Source organism: Daphnia pulicaria, chromosome 6 (genome assembly GCF_021234035.1).
Source record: "Daphnia pulicaria isolate SC F1-1A chromosome 6, SC_F0-13Bv2, whole genome shotgun sequence".
In the NCBI taxonomy this organism is placed as follows: Eukaryota; Metazoa; Arthropoda; class Branchiopoda; order Diplostraca; family Daphniidae; genus Daphnia; species Daphnia pulicaria.
Window position 1 is genome coordinate 4003738 of NC_060918.1, and position 17502 is coordinate 4021239.

General features: G+C 40.2%; 1 protein-coding gene across 1 annotated transcript; it reads right to left on the reverse strand.

The window, feature by feature from the left end:
• Positions 1–7787: 7787 nt before the first annotated feature.
• LOC124341712 (uncharacterized protein K02A2.6-like) lies at positions 7788–11999 on the reverse strand. The gene has a single exon (XM_046794651.1). It carries the CDS (start codon positions 11997–11999, stop codon positions 7788–7790), a length of 4212 nt encoding a protein of 1403 aa, XP_046650607.1.
• Positions 12000–17502: the final 5503 nt, after the last annotated feature.

Sequence of the window (17502 nt, forward strand, 5' to 3'; positions counted from 1 at the left end):
AGTTAACGATGTCAGCACCAAGTCTCGTCACTTCCGGTTCGATCACGACCAGTTCGACAAAATTCTCCAAAGACTGAATCCTGTCTTTGACCACACCAACCCCCACGGAAGTGAGTGTGTCAATTGACTGTGAGCGCTCAGTTTTGAGTACGTTACGAAAAAATGGTTCAAGCGTACGTCAGCCTCGCCAATGACCGACAACACTCACCACTATACGTCGCTTGAGCGCAGTCTACGGCCACGTTACTGCATACTTTTTCGTCAACAAATGGCTGACAGGCGGGAGACGGAGCAGAATGCGAATTGAACTTTGCCCGCACCGAAACGTGCTCTTCGCCGAAGGTGAGACACATGCATTCGACCAACGGGATAAACCTCTTCCACTGCGGCATGCAAAAGTTGATGGCCTCCGAACAGTTTTGTCCCGCATTGACCACCATGTGGTAGGCACCGGGGAAGGTGACGACATATTCGCCGCTTTGCTACCTGATTCAGTTGAAAGGTATGTTGTTTATCCGTAGCAACTGCGGCATGACTATGCAAGCCTTTTGACTGGATAAGAAACGGGGAAAAAAATTTCAATCAAAAGCCAACTAGAACAGTGGTAGTGTAGCAGTTAAACCACTCACCAATCAAATCGTGGACACTTGTCAAATTCGTCCGGAAAGAGATGTTTCAGCAGTTCACGTACACGTTCGGCATACCATGCAGGCCCTATTAACATAAAAGTGAAAAACAATGGTGAATACTTATTGGCCGTGAAACGATCTGCCACCCCCCCCCCCAAAAAAAAAAAAAAAAAAAAAAAAAAACAAGCAAAACAAAAACACTTACACGAACCAATACTTGTCCGATCCGTTATGTCGGTAGTTACAGCTAGGCAGGTACAAATTTTCTACGTGCAAGGCGGTGTGGCTCAGAGCCTGACCAAATATCAGCTGACTTGTATTAATGCCCAGCATAGTTGCTGTTTCATCTTTCAAATACGGCGTGAAAGTTGACCGGAAATTCGGTAGACTCCTGGAACAGTTGGAAAGAAAAACCCGCACATTAATAAAAAGAAATCGGTGTAACCACCACATTAGGTGGAAGCTGTAGCTCACCACTGTGGCCATAAAAAACCTTACACTATATCAATCAAGTAGTTGGGTCGTTAACTCACCATGGATGTTCAGCGTCTGCAAACAGAGTTCCATTCTTGTCGACGACGTACTGAAGCGCCCTTCTTTTAACATATCATCAAACAAGGTGAACATGCCAGCCCAACATCGGTTTTCATCATCGTACAGCCCAAAGCCATGTTTCGACAGTGAAGGGGTCATGCCCTTGGCAATAAAAGTTGTAAGTGGTGTATACGTTATGGCTGTGTTGATATCTTTGTGAACACCTTCCGCCCTCTTCTCGTAAATTTGCAAAAGATGAGATAATTTAGGCTCTACAGTCTGTTTCACAAGCTCGTTATTTGACCGTTGTTTTTTTGGTAGTATTATTTTGACGGCCCCGCAATTGTGCGAGTACGTCTTGAAAGCATCGCTCACATATTTTGGAAAATCTTGAAATTTCTTGTCATTGGGACGCAGTTTAACGACGTCCTCATTGCAAACGTCTACAGTATTTAAAAAAAAACACTCAATAATTGCCTCATCCGTGCTGTCCGGTGACTGACCACGGCAGTGGGGAAAAAAATAACAATACTCACCAATGTTTTTTAACTGCTCATATTCGCTCTTATCCTTGAACGCTTCCCACCATGTGTTTTTGGGGGACAAACAGTGTTGTGGTGCTGGGCACTTTTGCAGAACTCACACTTTTGGTTGCTGGGCGAGGGAAATCCTTTACGTGAACCTCCTTCTGCTTAATTTCTTTACGTAAGGCCGCCTCTTGCTTATTGGCCTTTACCAGGTGCCTACTTAGTTTGCGATAAGCATTTTTTTCTTCAAAGACGAAAAGCCCAAAAAAAAGTTATCCACCTAAACCTTAACTTTAAGGTGAGCACAAATACACACATACTGGATCTGTTCGTTGTTAAAGAAGGAGAAGCGCTGTCACACGTCAAAGCACCGTGACGAGGACAGTCATCAAGCACACCGTCAGCTGCGGAGGATACCTCGACCTGTGCGTTGGCAACATCCACGTTCTTTTTGGACGTTGTTTTCCGAGCCTCGACCAGTTGCACATCGAGTATGGTAGATGGCAGTATAACCGAAGGGTAGGGGCCATAGGCGACTTCAACAGCAACCCGATTCGGCAAAACCAGAGAAGGCGACGCACAAAAGCCATTGGAAAAAATCAAACAATTAAAAACTGTTACACAAATTATTTCAACAGAAACAAACGCTTTCAAAGGAATAGGTTCTCACCCTGGCCGGCGGATGCTGCCGCGTCTTTTTTCGATGAGCGGCTGCAGGGTTTAACTGCGGGACTGGACGTGCCACCACAGTCTGCATGGGCCGCAGCAGCATCCGGATTCGGAAAAACCAGAGAAGACGACGCACAAAAGCCATTGGAAAAAAAAATCAAACAATTAAAAACTGTTACAAAAATCATTTCAACAGAAACAAACGCTTTCAAAGGAATAGGTTCTCACCCTGGCTGGTGGTTGCTGCTGCGTCTTTTTCGATGAGCGGCTGCGGGGTTTAACTACGGGACTGGACGTGCCACCACAGTCTGCATGGGCCGCAGCAGCATCCAGATTCAGAAAAACCAGAGAAGGCGACGCACAAAAGCCATTGGAAAAAAATCGCTGGTGCTCCAGGTCCTTATTTATCGATTGAAGACAGTGGTGCCTTTTTTAAGTTTACGTTGACTTAAAGTATTTGTAATTCTGTGCTGACTGTTAACGTATACGTTTAACTTAAACAACTTCTTCCCACTTTTTTAACACAAAATTTGTCAATCTGGCAACAATTTCTTTGATTCTAGAAATTCGCCTGTTTTTACTATTTATCCTCTCAATCAAGTAAAAATCTTGTGCAAAGCAAATTTTTAGTTAGTCTCAATAAGTGTTTTAAAGAAATTACTAGGCCTACTGATGGCAAGGAAATCCCTTGGTTTGAATAATGCATTTTAAATAACTAAATTGTTCACAAGAAACCATTATGGAAATTTCATTTGACCCTGAAGCCAGCACAATTGTTAGCAAGAAGTGAGTGTTCTTCAATTCGAAAACCATCATAGTCTTTGAGAAATCGGGAAATCTTTGAAGACGTAGAAATCCGGGCGTGTGGCAATAATAAGCCGGTCTAGTCGCCTCAACTTGACGTCGACGTCCTTATTCACAATTCTAGCAATTCGACGGTACGGATCCTTCTCACCTTCCGTAATTTTCTGTTGATGGGCGTTGTCAGTGGGAGTTTTATTCATAGATGTGTTCAGTTAACAAAACAATTAGCTGAAAAAAAATTTAAAAAGTAATTTTTGACTCAGCTTGTGGTCTCGTTTCATCTCATTTTCTGCCAATCTCGCAAAAGAGCGGTCACTCTTGCCCAGTCCCGTCCGTGCAAGATTAAATAACCGACTGAATTACAGCCGTTACTCCCTTTCCACCTCTTCCAACCACCAATCTGGTCAACACTGCAGCTCCGAGTGTCAGTTAAGTGATTTCCCTGTTTTACTTGAACTGTAATCCCATTCAACCTCCATTAAGCTTATCATCCAATCTCAGTCGTCTTTCAGAGCACCCGCTGCCACTTTACAACAAAAATCGGTCTGCATTCAACCGCGATCAAGAAAATAATTTCCTAAAAAAAGAAAGAAAATTAGTCTTCGTAACTATTATGGTATTAGGAGGTAATAACAAGGATTCTTGAGGAATTTGCGAAGAGAAGTCAGAGAAAATACGCGAAGAGAAGCACTTGTAACGTTCACCTTTGGTTTGATAAGATATGCGATAATGAGGACGAAATTCTAATGGTTCTATTAGGAAAAAACGCAATAATTCACTTCAAATGTCTCAGAAATAAGATTATCAATATTGTATTATCAAAACAAAGACAATGTGTGCTGATCTCCTCACTTACCTTGTGCCACATATAACTGGTTGGGTAACATTTTTTTCTGTATTCGTGGAAAGCAACTAACTCCTGCATTCAAACATAATGAGGAACCTGCATAAGTTCTATGCTTAACATATATATTCAGAAGAAGCAACTGATATTCAATAAATGATGGCTACCATTGTTTCAAAGAATAAGGTTAGCAATAGGAAAAGCGAAACACTTATAAAACGAATGTAGAATTTTTGGATTTTTCACAGCTATCTATGAGAAATGTTTGTGAAAACATAACATAGTTTTGATTTATTTCCTACATGTCAAGCGATGTTAACGAGGGGCACTTTGCCTTGCTGTGGGGATGTCAATATTTCTTTATTGGCAAGCTGGTGACTGTCCTTAGTTACCACAAACCTCTGGTTTCAGTATCCGACAACAGTATGTCTTACCGAAACACGAGGCCGGAGCAATATAATCTGAAGTTATCAGCCTACAACGCGACAATTCAACACACACTAGTGTGTGTTGAATTGTCGCGTACCGCGGCACCTAGTGTGACACTAGGTGCTACCAAATTGGTTGAATACTTATGTCACCCCGTAATTGTTTCTATCGCGATATAGTAGCAACCAAGGCAGCGGAATAATATGTAAATTTGATTTCGGCGTCGTTAATCAAATAGCGTTGTCAATTATTAACTAAAAGAATAATTATCTACTGATTACAATGTGGAAATTGCAAGGACCTTAAAATGTGAGCATACTACAAATGCCGCGATCAATTGGTGGTGAGTAAAGATGGCAAATTTCATCAGCCTATTGGGATATCAATGCTCTGACTTTGTGAAAATCTTCCTGAAAGGCAGCAGCTTGTAGCTTGTAGTCTTACTCCTCTCACTTCTTCGGTTAACAGATTTTTGTCCTAAACATGGGGATTCAAAGTAATTTATTCCTCTTCTGGTAGGCGTGGCATTGTCTTCTGAAGATATATGTAAGAAAAAGCGATGCAGCTGACTCATGAAGGCCAACGGCTTACTATTACAAACCAAAAATATAGCATGATCACGGCAACCACCAAATAAGTAGGTAACAATGAACTACTCCTTTTACCGACCGTTTGGCAGCAGTGATCTAATATCCTTCGATGTAGAGACGGAAAGACCTGCTGCTGAAACCCAAATCAGATTCCAACCGATCCAACCCCAGAAAACTAAGGTGATTTTACAGGCGTGATTGACGTCATTTTTCTTCCACCACAAACGTGAATAAATCGTCAGGGAGGGCTGGAAGAAGATGACATCCCGCTTTTTTCCCCTGGACGATGGCTAATATCTTCAGAGTGTGCAGAATGCTGACAACCTACCACCCCTGCCTTCAGACGAAGAGGGTGATATCCACAACCTGAAGAACCGTGTATATTGCCCTAGAAACCATCCAGATACTAGCTACTATGTGAGTAAAGGTTTCCAACGGAAGAAGACAAACCAAACGACTTATTCAAACCTTAAACCCCGAAATATATGTTTCTATGGTTATTTTTCTCCTAAAATCAACCTGTTGTCCAGTAAGGTCAACTTTTAATTCAGACATTTACTTATTGTACTCAACAATCTTAAGTAAGAGATGTAGTATCCCACCATAAACCATTATTAACGCCTAGCATCTCTAAGCCTCTGGTCAGTGGCGAAATGGCAGTTTTAAAAAACAATAACAGAGAACACAGATCTGCTTCTCGTTTCATCCGAATCAGTTAGCACCCTATAGTATTAGTATTTTCCTAGTTAGGTTATTGCATCGTATCAATAAATTGGAAAACACCATTAACAATTTGATTAACATGCAAATGTGACTAACGATATTACATTATTGAAAACGGAATTGTGCTCGCAACGCTAAACGTCACTTTTCTGTGTTCAAGTATACAATATAAAAATTCAAGTTACCACAGAAACGTTGACATCAATATCACTTCCAGCTTTTCAAAAATAAATTATTTCGGAAAGTTCATTGTGAAATTGTATTTGTATTGATTGATTTCCTAAAATTAATTACAGTTAGTTTATATTATCCTTTGTGATACCATCAATAACGAGAGTACCAGCAAAAATTAATGAAATCATTGATAACACTTTTTCGATGGGATTTTTGGGGAAGATTATGATGATAATGATGTTAAGCGTTATGATTCATCGATATATACTTTGATTAATGTAATATTATCAAATAGTAATTGTGTTTTAACACTTTGCCCAATTGTAGATGACTATGTCATCTACCGTTTTTGAAGTTTCAAGTAAAAATGTTTATATTTATTTTTTTTTAATTAAATTAAATTTTTTACTTCAGCTAGGAGTCCTGTTCCGATTACGTTTTTTCTAATCCAATTAAATCCTCTTACACTTCTTGAATTGTGCGACAAAGAGTGACGGCAACATTGATTTTTTCCTGCTTTATTCAAAAAATAGCTTAGTTCAGTATGTTCTTATAGGTAAAGTATTCATTCACATGTAGTTGAAATCATCCATTTATAGTTTTTTTTACTGTTACCAAATGGGTCGGTTTTGTCTACATGTTTTTAAAGGTTTTTTCAACCTGAAGATTCCTTTACAAAAAATTAATTACGGAAAAATTCTGATGGTCCTACAGTCATGGATATTCAACCACTCAGGTAACTTAGTGTTTTTGGTAAGTCTCTGCTTCTCCGGTCTTTGATACTCGATAACAGGGAATGCAAAAAGTAAACTTCAATGTCGATTTTTTCATCCCAGGTTTACTTTACTTGGTGTATATTTCATATTAATCAAATGTCATTTTGTAAACTTGAGTAGGTGAGGATTTAGCTGGAAGATGCAATTACCAGTATTTTATAACAAAATTAACATATATTGATTTTGTTCTTAACCTCTTGTTTTTAACATGTTTCTTCGATCCAGCACTAGATCGAATACTAGCTAGAATTTCTTGTCTCTCTTTCATTGGCTGCTCCAAGAAGCTCTGCACCATCCATGCGCCGATGCGAGGGAACCCTTGCAAAGTTGGCTAAATCCATAAAAAAAAGAAATCTAACTAGTCTTGATTGAGACCAGGGACGCTTGCAGTTGCTGAAATCGGCTAGAGCACAGGTCTCTTCGACCTCCCATTCTTTGAGCTTCTGAATAAGCAGGCTCCCAGGGCGCACTTAGAAAACCTAGCTTTCAACGAACAAAGAGTAAAGGAAGTGGTAACCGAACAGCAAAAAGCTGTGGCTTCCCTCTCAGATCAACTCCAGAACCAAATGAGAAAAAAAGACGCGACTCTTCGAAGTACCTCTGTAATTGGGGACAACTTCCGGGCTCAGGCACGTCTGGTACCAAAACGCAAAGCCCTGGTGTTTGAAGGAAGCAGCTCTGGCATACGCAGAGTTTGAAGTTAAAAAGCATCCCCCAACTCTCAACACCAAATGTTAAAAGACAACAGGAGCCTGGCTGCCCACTATAAATAAGTGAACGGAATCACACACAAATACGTAAGGTCAGCAACAAAGCGGTCGGCGTCAAAAGTAAACCTATTTTCTGTAATTCTACAGAAAGTTAGAAAAAGAAATGGATGTAATAGAAAACAATCACTTAGATCCATGGATAAAAGTTTCATATCGCTTTTGTTAGATTCTTTACTTGGATGTATTAACGACTATGTCAGTACCCGTACAGTTACAAGAGAGTGGGCTCGTCGTGACATAAGGGACAAAGTCGACTTGGGAGTAAGGGCAAAGCCGGGGTGTAGGGAAGCCTCTGCTGGATCTGTCAACTTCTCTGTTCTAACAAAAATGTACATTTTTCAACACATAGTCATTTAGATAGTTGGGTAATTTGCATGCTCTAGTTGAACGTCGCGGTGGGGGTGACAAAACTGCCGGTTGTTTCTCCATAACTTCTGCTTCGGTTGGAACTGCAGGCAGATCCTTTGGTCCCGCCGTCGCTTGGCTTGGTGTAGGGGAGGCCATTGGTGGTTGATTCTCCGTCGCGATTCCGGTTGTTACCACAAGTTGATCTCTCGATTCCGACTCCACTTGGGGTAGCATCACGTGACCTGTTTCTTCCGGTTCGGTTCTTCCTCTCGGCAGTAATTGGCTGCAATGACGCTTCATGATTTGATTTCCAATCTGTACTTCATACAAAAAACTTCCGATACGATGGTTAACTACTCCTTCCAGCCATTTATTCTTTCCGGGACGGAAATCCCTCACCATCACCTTCTCTCCTGCCTGGAACTCCGCTTTGATCTTCTCCTTTTTCTTTAGGACGGTTGGCTGAAACAAATCAAATTTTCCACGATTTTGTCTACCCAATAGTACTTCCGCAGGAGTTTTTCCAGTAGATTTATGCGGTGTGTTTCGGTAAGAGGTCAAAAAGCGCTGGAGTTGGTCGTGGAATGTTCCGGGCTGATCTCTCATCTTGTGTAAGGCCTTTTTCACCGACTGAACCGCCCGTTCTGCCAGTCCGTTCGTCTGAGGGTGATATGGTGCTCCTCTATGATGAACAATACCGTTTACTAACATGAAACGTTTGAATTCTTCCGATGTAAACTGTGGTCCGTTGTCTGATACCAATTCGCTGGGGAGTCCAAAACGGGCAAAAATAGTTTTAAGTGTCGATATTGTAGTATCCGAGGTAATCCTATTTAACCGGAAAATCTCTGGCCATTTGGAAGTGGCATCCATTAACACAAAAAGATATTGACCACTCGGCAACGGACCTGCAAAATCCACATGGAGGCGTGACCATGGCTGATCGGGAACTGGCCATGCAGCTTCTTTTCTTCTCTTCGGATTATTTCTGGTTTGAAGGCAAGGTAAACATGACGTGGCCATTTCTGTCAGCTGACTGTCTAATCCTGGCCACCATACAAAACTTCTTGCTACAGCCTTCATTCTCACGATCCCTGCATGCTCTTCATGTAATAGTGATAGCACCTGCGGCTGCAGTGTTTTTGGGATGACCACTCTGTTTCCCCATAAGATCAGCCCATCCTTGATGGATAATTCCGTTCTTTTCCTATAGAAGGTGGCTAATGTTGAAGAGACTTTATCCGAAAATCGCCATCCGTCTCGTAATCTGGTGGACACCTCCTGTAGTACTGGATCTAATTTGGTGGATTCCCGTACGTCCTTGGTTACCAATGCTGTTCCAAACAGCTCCGGCCGGGAATGACTTAATTCTGGTAGCTGCCCCACTGTTTCCGATGGATCTTCTAAGGGAAACCGGGATAATGCATCTGCGTTTCCATGCTCGGTGGTTTTTCGAAACTCCAATTCGTAGGAGTATGCGGCCAATATGAGCGCCCAACGTTGCATCCTAGCAGCAGCCAGTGGTGGAATTCCTTTCTTTGGACCTAAAATGGCTAGTAGAGGCTTGTGGTCAGTAATTAAAGTAAATTTGCGCCCATATAAATACGAGTGAAATCCTTTAACACCGAAGATAATAGACAACGCTTCTTTGTCCAGCTGAGAATAATTTTTTTCAGATGCTGATAAGCTCTTGGAGGCGTACGAAATAGGTCGTTCGGATCCGTCTGGTAAGATGTGAGACAATACCGCTGCGACTCCAAAAGGTGATGCATCGCAGGCTAGTTTAAGAATCCATTTCGGGTTGTAGTTGCATAATACTTCTGCTGAGCTTAACAGCTGTTTGATTTCCAGCCAGGCGTCTTGCTGTTCCGTCTCCCATCTCCAAGGCTTCTCCTTCTTTAACAGCTCGTTTAACGGGGCTGACACATGAGCCAATTTCGGGATGAACTTTCCATAATAGTTGACCAATCCTAAATATGCCCGCAGAGAAGTAAGGTTATGAGGCTTTTCGGAGTCTTGCACAGCTTTGATCTTTTCTGGTGATGTTTTAAGTCCGTCCTTGGATACAATGAATCCTAAATAGGGTATCTCCGGCACTCCAAAACTGCACTTTTCCAGTTGAAGCCGAACCCCTGCTTCTTGTAGTTTCTGCAATACTATCTCCACTCGCGTCCAATGTTCCTTTTCTGTGCGGCCTGCAATTAGGATGTCATCTAAATAGCACTTTACCCATGGCGTGTCTTGAAATAGATCGTCCATCACTCGTTGAAATTTTCCTGGTGCGGAAGCAATGCCAAACGGCATTCGGGTGTACTGGAACAGGCCTTCAGGTGTGTTGATTGTACACAGTTCTTGCGAAAATTCATCCAACTCCAACTGGTTGTAGGCCTGCGACAAATCTAGTTTCGTGAATAATACACCACCTTCCAGCGTTGCAAAAATATCTTCTGGGAGTGGCAACGGATGCTGATCAACGATTAAAAATGGGTTTACAGTTACCTTGTAGTCTCCGCACACTCTTATGTCACCATTTGCTTTAGGCACGACTACAATGGGAGCTCCCCAGTTGCTATGGCGGACTCTTTTCAATACTTTTGCTTCAGTCAGCTTGATCAGTGCTGCCTTAACCTTGGCTCTTAAGGCGTAAGGAATGGGGCGAGCCCGATGAAATCTAGGCACTGCTTCCGCCTTAAGATCTAGATGCACTGGCGGTCCTCGAATTTTTCCAAGCTTTGTTGAAAACAAATCTGTAAATTTCTTTTGGAAACAGTCAGGTAACATATTAGAACGTGGTTTGGTACTAGGATGGTTAGTCAGCTGCAGTATTTGGTTCCAATCGAGTCTCATCGCGCGAAGCCAGTTTCTGCCACACAGTGGTGGCCCATTGCCTCCGGCGACAAGGATTGGTAGCTGTTTACTCTGTTCCTGTACCGATACTTCTGCCACGAATTTTCCTTTTATGTCCACTGGTTGGCCAGTGTATGTCCGTAAACGCACCTGCGTGTCTTCCAATTTCGGGCTACCATGGTTTCTCCATTCCTTTTCTGAAAATATGGTGAAGCCGGCTCCCGTGTCTATCTCCATGGTCACCTTTCTTCCATCTATATCCAGAGTTGTCACCAACGGTTTTGTGGACCTGTTCGGATCTGGCAGATAGAAAAAATTAAAATCTGTGTCAGGATCAAAATCTTCCAATCCCTCGGCGTCTTCGGTATTATCTGCAAAGTTTAATCGATTTTTCTTTGTGCTGTCTTTCTTCTTGGGGATTGCTGCCTTTTCTTCTCTGGACTTTTCTGACTCTCGACTTTTCTTCTTTTGCTTCTCTGGGCAGCAAGCTGCCCGGTGTCCTTCTTTCTTGCAGTAGAAACACTCTTGCGTTTTGAAATAACACCCTGCCGGATTATGAGGTTCACCACACCTCCAGCATCCCGTAGTACGAGTTCTTAAAACGTTGATTGGTTCTTCTTGTCTAAGTTGTTTGGCTTGCTGGGTTGCGGATTCCATGCTGACAGCCATCTTGAATGCAGAGTCCAACGTCAAGGCCGATTCGGCCAACAGCTTCGTTTGAATCCGTTGATCTTGCAGGCCTATCACGAAAGCATCTCTTAAGGCTGAATTAAGAAAGTCTCCAAAAGAACAATCCTTGGCGAGGTTTCGTAGCGATGCCATAAAACTTGCTATGGTTTCTTCTGGTTTTTGCTTATGTTGAAAAAAACGAAAACGCTCTGCAATCTCCACCTTTGTAGGAACAAAATGCTCTCTTAACTTTGTACAAATCATATCATGTGTTACCGTTGCAGCCGTGGGGTCTGTGGGACTAAATAAATCCCATATCAAATCACAAATTTCGGCTCCCAGCACAGTCAACAAATAAGCCTTCTTCTTGACATCTTCGGTAATACTGTTAACAATAAAAAACTGTTGAAGTCTTTTTTCGTATACCTGCCACTTGCCCGTCTCAGTGTTGAACGGCTCCAATGTTCCAATCACGTTAGTCGCCATTGGTGGTGGAATTACAGGATCGGCCACTGCTTCTTCTGTGGATCTTGCTGTCTGCTCTTGAATGCTGTCTGTCACAAAAGGGATACTTCCCTCTTCTTCTTGTTGACTCTCTATATCTTGCTCTTGTCCAATTTGGGATTCCACCAGTCTACCTCTACCTCTTGATTTACCACGGTTCATAACCGCAAATAACCAACATAAATAACCAGAATGATAACTTATAACACTTACGTAAAGTCACTCCTTCACTACCAACACGTGGTTTCTTATCTTAAATCCTCGTCGCCAGTTGTTAGGTTCTTTACTTGGATGTATTAACGACTATGTCAGTACCCGTACAGTTACAAGAGAGTGGGCTCGTCGTGACATAAGGGACAAAGTCGACTTGGGAGTAAGGGCAAAGCCGGGGTGTAGGGAAGCCTCTGCTGGATCTGTCAGCTTTGGAATGTAAGTTAAGCTAATAAAGGCAACGACGAACACGGACAATATACAGAAGATACTACCACGCAAAGAGAAAAACTTCACTCCAAGCACTAATGGAATCAAAAAGACATTTTAAAAAAGGAAGAATGCTGCGGCTAACGCAGTGAAATGTAAGTTTAGATTGTATAACAGTTTGTTAGAGTTTAATATAGTCTAATACTTTTTAGGTTCTATTCTTTTTCTGAAGGTGTAAAACATCACACTACCAGCAGTGCATGATCATTGTATACTAAAAGAGACTGAAAATGAAGTCGAAGAAGATCAAGAGGTGGATATGGAGAAGCCATAAACCCTGACCCTGAAGAGATGAACGAAGTTGGAGCAGGATGTCGTCCAAATTCTGTTATTTTAAATGCTGATTTTAAACGTAAGTTAATCGCTATGAGTATTTTTGATAAAATGAAACAAATAGAATTAATTTGTTATTGTTTATTCAAATGAGGCGATAAGGAGAAAAATCCTAACCAGAATAGAAAGAAAGAATCGCTAAAGAATCTGAGGAATTTGAAAAACAAAACAAAGAAAATTGAGAATAAAGCTGCCTCTCAGGACAGCTTAAGAACCTTTCAATTGGAGACGTCTTCTTTGAAAAATTCAAGAAAGTCTTCAAATATAAAATGAATCGGAAGTATGGTATAAATCTCTAATAACCATAGTTTACTTGTCTACGGGAAATTTGAATAAACGCATTAAATTATAACTCTAAATTTAGGAATTTTCCACTTTAAAATAAAAAAAAAAGAAAAAGAAAAAAGAAAAATTAGGAGTTGAAAGGGAGTTGAAAGTGACTGCTGAGAGTAACGCATACCCTCCGTCTTAGAAAAATAAAAGAAGCAGACGACGCATACCGGCACCTTCACTTAAAAATATACAAATCTTTTCACTTTCTGAGCCACAAGTTTTTGAGATATTTGATAAGTAGAAAAAGCTCTTTGAATTTGCAATATGTCTGAAAATATTAGTGAAAATTCGGAGCATTCATCGATAGTAGTGAATCTGTGTGAAAAGTAAGTTAATTAGCAAACAATACTTTCCAGATGAGAGTGCCTAACTTCTGTAATTTTTTCAGGTTTGGATTTATGCACAATTCAGCAGATTCTGCTTGCGCTCTCCCAACAGTTTCAAATGAAAGCGGGGAACAAGTATTGGAACTGATAAATGAACTCGATGAAAAGCAAAGTAACCTAAAATTAATTTCAGTCAATTCGAGTAATTTTAGTTTAAAATTAAACTTTTGTTTTCCAGACTTTCTAGAGCTTACTTTGGACACTTTTGAAGTATCTGAAGAATCTCCAAACCTTGATTATGACGGTTAGTTTGTAACGACTTATAAAAAATTAAAACTTAAGTTAATAATCTAAAATAATGATATAATTTTCACTCTTTCAGATGCAAAATTCAGTCTGAAAAGAAAGGTGGAGGAAGAACGAATTTAATTTGCTAAAAAGCAAAACTTGATGCTATAAACTGCACCTACATGTTCGATGGCCAGGATCAACAGAGTGAAGATGGTACCTTAGATGATGGTGAAGGTGATTTTTATTCTTCGGGCGATGAAGATTACGGAGACGATGGAGCATCCGATGAAAGCAGTCTGTGCAGCAGCATGTCCAACTGCACGACTGAATCGGAGTCCGAGGACAAATCCAACTGTTATATCCTACTGTTATAACCATACTTTTGCCAGAATTAAGTAGGCCTACTATACATAAACTGAGAATAAAATCATTCTTACTTTTTTTCTTTCCCAAGATGTGGCTATCAACATCATTCATGGAGCGAGTACTATGACCTGCCCAAGACATCTAGTAAGTGAAATTATGACATAAAATTTTCATGATTGGAATGCAATTATTTACCTTCAGATAATGGGCAAGATAATGCAGCTGTTCCCGAAGATAATGAAGTTAAGGGTCAGGGTGAAGCAAAGAAGGTGGGAGGGGAACAGGAGTTGATTGATGATGAAGGTAAATAATGTTAAGCCTGAATGAATTTAAAAAATTTACTGAATGAATAATTTTAGCCAGTAGCCAGTCGAGCTCCAGCACTGATGAAGTGAGCGGAAAGCGCAAGAAATCTTTACAGAAATTGAAGGATGCCAAGAGATTAAAGAAACTGGAGAAAAGAAACTTACAGACAGTGGACTCAGATGACAATCTCGGCGATTTAACTGATTCATTTTCATCTCGGTGCTCATCCCACGACTCTGATGCCTGGGAAGATGACTGGGACGATGACTGGGAGAATAACTGGGATTAACCTTGGGTAACCTTGGATTCAAGCTCTTCGGAAACCGAATAATATTGAACGATGTTAATCCGCAAAAAAGATGAAAATTTTCCACATCTCCCATTTTTCTTCATTTTGTAAATTCTGTCTTGTGTCTGTCTTGTGTCTGGCATGTTATCTTGGGGGTATTGTCTTGGGGTTGTCACCACTTAATAAATGCTTTTTCATTCAATCTTTTTTTCATCATCCTTCGAAATCTTGTTTAAGTAGTTCGACAGCTTCGTAACGTAACTCGATGAAAAGAAAAGTAACCTAAAATTAATTTCAGTCAATTCGAGGGAAAGGAGAAAATTGAGCGAACAGGTAATTGCGTAATAATTCCCCTCGCTTATAAATTTTTTCGTCTGCTACTTTTAATTGATCCAGGCGCGTAGCAAAATTATCACGCAATTTCCTATTCGCTCGAATTTTCTCCTTGATAGATAGTTAAAGATGGTTCTTTCAGTCAAGCAGTGGTGTATCATAAAAGAATATGTTGAGAAGGGTGGCTGATTCTGCTAAAGGTTTTTCTGCTTAAGTCTCAAAAACAATCGGTTGATCGAGAAATGCTGATGGAACTGGGTTTGTCCAGCTCTCCAACCTACGGCTTCTCTTCAGATATTATTCACTCCCCAGATCACTATGAAGAAGTAAGTTCTATTCTTACTTAAAACACACAATTAAAATATCTTATACCCTAACATCACCTAACTCAGGTGCATGACTTGATTTTATCCGACCCAGGATGGGATGATAACTTGGGACCAACCCACCCAAGTTTGAACCACATTTACAGAAAGAGAATTTTGAACCCATCCATGCCTGAAGAATACAGGAGAAAAATGGATGTGTTGAGCTCTATTCAGTCAAGAGTGGTTGCTGTGGAAGAAATCGCTCCACAAATGATTAATGGAGTCCTACAGTCTGAGAAAGCTTACGATGTCACAATAACAAAAGAAGATTTTGCTATGGAAATTGAATTTGTAAGTTAAATATAATAAACTTAAAAGCAAGGAATATGAAAAATAATTTGCCTTCTGTGCTAGTTGTTTGTCCTCTCTGATCGATTTTGAACTGGTCTGACAAGTTCAAGAAAGGGCTGCCGAAAGAGCCGGGATTTAAAGTGTACCAAATGGCAGGTGCCAAGCATAACAGTAGAGATCATAAAAAAGATAAAAGATTTAAAGGATTCAATCTTGGAAACTGATCCAAGCAATGCCACAAGCAAATAAAAGGAAACGCTTACATTCCATCTAAAGCGAAACCAACCCAACATTCAAGAACCCAAAAATTGTTCCCATTCAGACTGTAAATCAAATTAAAAAACTGTATGTACTTACATCTCAGAAAGCCTATCCATTCCAAAGCAAATGTCAAGCTCAAAATTTTTGTCACTGTCGTTGCAATCCACTACTGTTCTCGGTCACGGTTCACTGTTGAATCAACTGTCATCTCAGTCTTACTAAATGAATAAAACATTAATACCTAAACAAATTTTTTCCTTCACTAGTTTTGTCCAGCCACTCCAGGGTATGGCATGCCATGGGCAAAAAAGATGAAAATTTTCCACATCTCCCATTTTTCTTCATTTTGTAAATTCTGTCCTGTGTCTGTCTTGTGTCTGTCTTGTGTCTGGCGTGTTATCTTGGGGGTATTTTCTTGGGGTTTTCACCACTTAATAAATGCTTTTTCATTCAATATTTGTTTTCATCATCCTTCGAAATCTTGTTTAAGTAGTTCGACAGCTTCGTAACGTACCAACAAAGACTAAAATGGAAATAAAACGCATAAGCAAATGCAATATTTAAAAAATAAAAAAGGCAGCGATAACTGCTCTCAAAATCGTAATAAAAAAAATTTCATTTGAAAAATTTTGATAAATGCCAAAAAAAACATTTGACACAAAAATAAAACAAGGAAATCACAAAAAAAAACTGTCTCATAGACCAGAATCTGTTCAAAGTGTTCGGCTAAACCGTTTTTCAAAAGAAAATCTGGTTTCCGAAAGCCAACCCACATTTAATTTCCTCCAACCCTACCCCAAGTATGTCCTGCCCTTTAAGCTTTGGATGATTGAGTTATGTGGTGTTGTGGATGACACCACGAAGGTATATGAGACTAGAATTAAGTATATATAATAAGAAATAGGAAGATTAAAAAATATATTTTCCACTAAAAATTCTCGCAAGGGATAACTAGTTTTTTTATAGTTGGAGGTTTGCCTTGAGTTAGGAGAGCTTTGATAATTCGAAGCTCTATCTCAGATGCCCTCTCGGCTTGGCGTATTTGAGAGTAGTGGGAAGTTTGCTTTCCTTGGCGAGTCTCCCTACCTCAACCCTCTATCGGCTGGTATAAAAAATACAAATACAAATATATCATGGCATCTAGTGGTCGTGATTGAATATAGGTTAAGGAGTAAGTCCGGGAGATTTGAAATTCATTAGAGTGGTTAATTCCGGGGACGGTCTGCGCATGGAGTTGCCGGGCATATTCCAAGATATTGGAATTACCAATAAAAGTCGGTAGACCTTCAGTACTCCTGAAGGGATAAAGCGAACTATAATGTGAAAAAGATTGTTTCGTTTAAATTGCTGAAAATTTAACCGTTTCTTTCAATTCTATATTGGAAGGATTATATAAAAGCTGGTCTGTTATAGACCACCTAAGGATGCTGAGTTGCCAGGTCTGGAAAAGGTCGAAAATTTTGATTAGGCTCAACATGCCTGAAATTAACACAGCCCTCTTATGGAGCTTCATTTTCGATTAAATAATACAAAGTGAAAGAACGGGTTTTTTTTTGTTTAATAATTTTCAAGGATTTGTCATCATTCTGGCAAGTTACTTCTTTTTTTCTGACTTCACTAGACATTGTAGTTTATTTGTTATTAATTTTTAAGTAAAAGGCATTTTGTTTTCAAAGACAAAATCCTAC